We start from the raw sequence: 3,538 nt of genomic DNA, 5'->3' as shown, positions 1-3,538 counted from the left end.
TAAAAGAAAATGACATTTTATCAACTTTTAATCTTTTTTTTTTTTTTAATTTTCCTTAGAAGTGACAGGATTAAAAAATAAAGAATAAATTCGTCATTTTATTGTGTGAGAATAAATTCATTATTTTTTCCTTAAAAGTGTCATTGGTATTTTTAGAGTGCAAATATTATCTCATAAATGAAATTGATATTTATAATTTTTTTAGGCCCATTTAGTTGTAAAAATAATTTTAATTTTGTAATTAAATTTTTAAAATTTTGTAATTAAATTTTAAAAAAGTTACATAAATAATAGCTAATTTTTTATTTTTACTATATTTATATAAAATAAATGAACAACAACAAATAATGTTGGTACTATTTTCTTGTGAAAATTATTTTAACCAAGAGTCAATGTCTAGTTGCCAACAATTAGAATTAATTCAAAATAATGACGAAGTGAAACAAGAAAAAACTTACTTCAAGAGCCAACAACCATATTTGATGAATAATACAATTTAAATTCAAATTTGCAGCTTATAAGAACACAAAAAAAAAAAGAGTTCGAAGGAAGAATGGAACACAAAAAAAAAACAAAGTCTATATAATTTGAAAATCATCCAATCACAAAATAATCCTTTAAAAATAATTTCTTAGGAAGGAAATTATAATAATTCAAATTCAAACAAAAATTAATTTATTTTCTCAAATTTTTAGATAACCGATACAATATAGTACTTTTGGAAATGCTTATGTTGATGTTTCTCACAATGTTTCTAAAGATTTCTACATCACTTCTTATGAAGCTTCTTATGGATGCATCTCAAAATATTTTTCATACAAACCCAATTGTAGGGGTGGCAAAACGGGTCATAACCCGTTGGGTCACCCGGACCCGTCCGTTTTAAATGGGTTCGGGTTTAAGAAAGTCAACCCATTTAATAAATGGGCGGGTCACGGGTTGACCCGTTTATAAATGGGTCAACCGGGTTTGGGCCAGGTCACCCAACGGGTGATCCGTTTATTTGGCTCCTATTCCTATATATATATATATATATTACACATTAACCTTAAACCCTAAATTTCCTTGTGGCCGCGGCTGCCTCCTGTTGGCTTTCACTACCCTCGTCCCTTCTGCTTCATCGCGTGGGAGATGGGCGGCCATCTTCATCAATCATCATCTGGTTGCAGACTTGCAGAGTTACAATATCCTTCCCTCTCCCACAAAATCCCAATCCCGACTCCACGGCTTCGCCTCTCTCTCGTAAATAGTCTCCTCTCCTACGGCATATCCTCTCGCCTCTCAAGCCCTCGACTCTCGCTCTTTACTCTCGCAATCGCAACCTCACAACCTCGTAGGTGACAGGTCAGTTCGAACTTCGACTTCGCAGTTCTCCACTCATCTCTGGTCTGATCTGCCATAACAGATCTGCTCATTCTCCGGACTCACCGTCGTCTCCATCCCAATTTTCGTCTCCGTCTCTAGCTGACTTGTGGTCATTCAGGCTTTACTGGCTTAGTGGTTTACTGATTTTGTTTGAATCTGATAAGTGAGGATTGAGGAAGCCGAGAGAGAGAGAGATTTGTTTGAATCTGATAAGTGAGGAAGCTGAGAGAGAGAGAGAGAGTGAGGAAGCTTGATACCCCTTCTGGGCCCTTCAACCGTGAGCTGTAATTTGGGGCTTTAATTTTTTAAATAAATAAGATAGAGATGTGTTTTATTTGGGGTTTTAAAATTTTAAAATAATATATTTTTTTAAATGGGTAACCCGCAACCCGCCCGTTTATTAAACGGGCGGGTTAGGGTTTATATGATTGGCACCCGTTTAACCTTGACCCGTTAAAGACCCGATCCGTTTATGACCCGGCCTGCTGGCGACCCGCCCGGACCCGGCCCGCCCGCCCGTTTTGCCACCCCTACCCAATTGCAAGTCATTTGAATAACACAAAAACACAAGTTATTTCAATATTAAAACTAGTGTTTTGGAAATCAACAGAATAAATTTATATGCACAAAAAGTATTTTATTCAACAAATTAAACTTCAATCATTACTAGTATTTTATTTATCTCCCAGAGGCACATGAGGGCTGGTTTTAAGTATTTCAACAAGCAGTTCAAAGTTCTATCATCAACAAGCAACTACTTTATACTTAAAAAAAGTATAAGCAAAATCAGCAAGTCTTCAAATTTATTGCTCAATAAAATTTCAAATCAGCAGAATCAACCTGAATTTCTCAATGCGTCCAAATGACTTTTTGCTCAAACATCCAAAAAAATAGAATCAACAAACATGCTTCTTCTTCTTCTTCTTCTTCTTCCTCCTCCTCCTCCTCCAAAACCAGCTTGTAACTCGCAATATGTTAAAGAAACAAAACATGGACTTTTGATTTAAAAACAATAAGAAAAATCAGCAAATTGAATCAACATCAAAATTTCACAGTAAATCCACATTAACAAAATTTTTTACCCCAACATCCAAAAAATTTCTTAATTTGGGCGCGCCGAGAAACAGACAACCAAAGAGTGTCTTTACAACATTTTATGACATAAAATGGAGAGGAAGGGAAAGAATTTTCAGACAACCTAATGCGATGCTCTTCAATTTCGTCGAGACAAAAGAATTCACCGACCGTATACAGAACCAACCACTCCTTAGCGTGGATAATCGCGAGGAAACCCTAATTATTTTCGCAGGAAGTACTTCGTCTTCGTTTTCAGTTTATGGTTCAATGGAGTACCCCTGCCTCTCTTCCTTAGGATCGGCGCTCTCCGAAGCCACCTTATCAAGGAGGTCCCAAAGCTTTCTTGCGACCCCAGGCGTTGCATCTCCGTCATCCATTCCGCAGTCATCGTCATCGATGAGGGTTGTGAATCGCCGCCTCTTCACCACGATCGGGGCTGGCGGAGTAAAATCGGATGAGGCAATCGCACTGCGCCGGGAGCCACGGGGAATTGAGTCCTCCACGGTACGCGTTCCTTTCTTGGTGATCTTGCGGCCGCGCGGATCTTGGAGGGGATGACGCGTGAAGCTGAGGCCGGCCATGGAAGAGAGCAAGGGGTCCAAGACGGATTGCGGCGAGTCGACGCGATGGCGGATGAGTGCGTCGCCGTGGCAGTCGTGGAGGCGGGAACGGTGGATGCTGCTGGCGGAGAAGTCGCCCATGGCACCTCTGGCTGAGTGCTGGTGCTTCGGGAGGTTGGAGGGTTATGGGTCTCTCTTCAATCTCTCTCTCTCTCTCTCTCGCTCTGGGTGGCTGCTCTCCAGTGATAACCGTTGAGGCAGGGGGTTCTGAATTCTGAGGAGCTGCTTTTACGAGTTTAAAATGTTAGAAGGCAGAGTTGAGAAGTTGGGACCGGCTTCAAAATTTAAAAATATCTCCCTGTCTTCAAGTTCAAATTTATTTAGTTGTGTTGAGATGGATATTCAAATTGAAATTAAAATTTATTAAAATTAAAAATAGAATTGAAAATGAAATGTATCATAATAGTCGGTATTTATATATTTAGGAATAGAAAATAAGTCTAGATAGTATATAAAATTTATTTAATTAATTTAAT

The 3,538-nt window shown here is 38.6% G+C and overlaps 1 protein-coding gene across 2 annotated transcripts in view; it reads right to left on the bottom strand.

Moving 5' to 3' along the window:
* The window catches only part of LOC131148507 (uncharacterized), a 26,872-nt gene extending 23,573 nt beyond the window's left edge, over positions 1-3,299 (bottom strand). The window contains exon 1 of one of the 2 annotated variants that reach the window (XM_058098222.1): positions 2,448-3,299. In XM_058098222.1, coding sequence (XP_057954205.1) covers positions 2,700-3,143 — 444 coding nt within the window. In that variant the 5' untranslated portion in view covers positions 3,144-3,299 and the 3' untranslated portion in view covers positions 2,448-2,699. The remainder of the gene's footprint in view (positions 1-2,447) is intronic. The other variant, XM_058098224.1, reaches the window with a different exon arrangement.
* Between the last annotated feature and the right edge of the window lie 239 nt (positions 3,300-3,538).

The sequence above is a fragment of the Malania oleifera genome, chromosome 2 (assembly GCF_029873635.1).
Source record: "Malania oleifera isolate guangnan ecotype guangnan chromosome 2, ASM2987363v1, whole genome shotgun sequence".
In the NCBI taxonomy this organism is placed as follows: domain Eukaryota; kingdom Viridiplantae; phylum Streptophyta; class Magnoliopsida; order Santalales; family Ximeniaceae; genus Malania; species Malania oleifera.
This window is presented reverse-complemented; position numbering and strand designations above follow the sequence as displayed.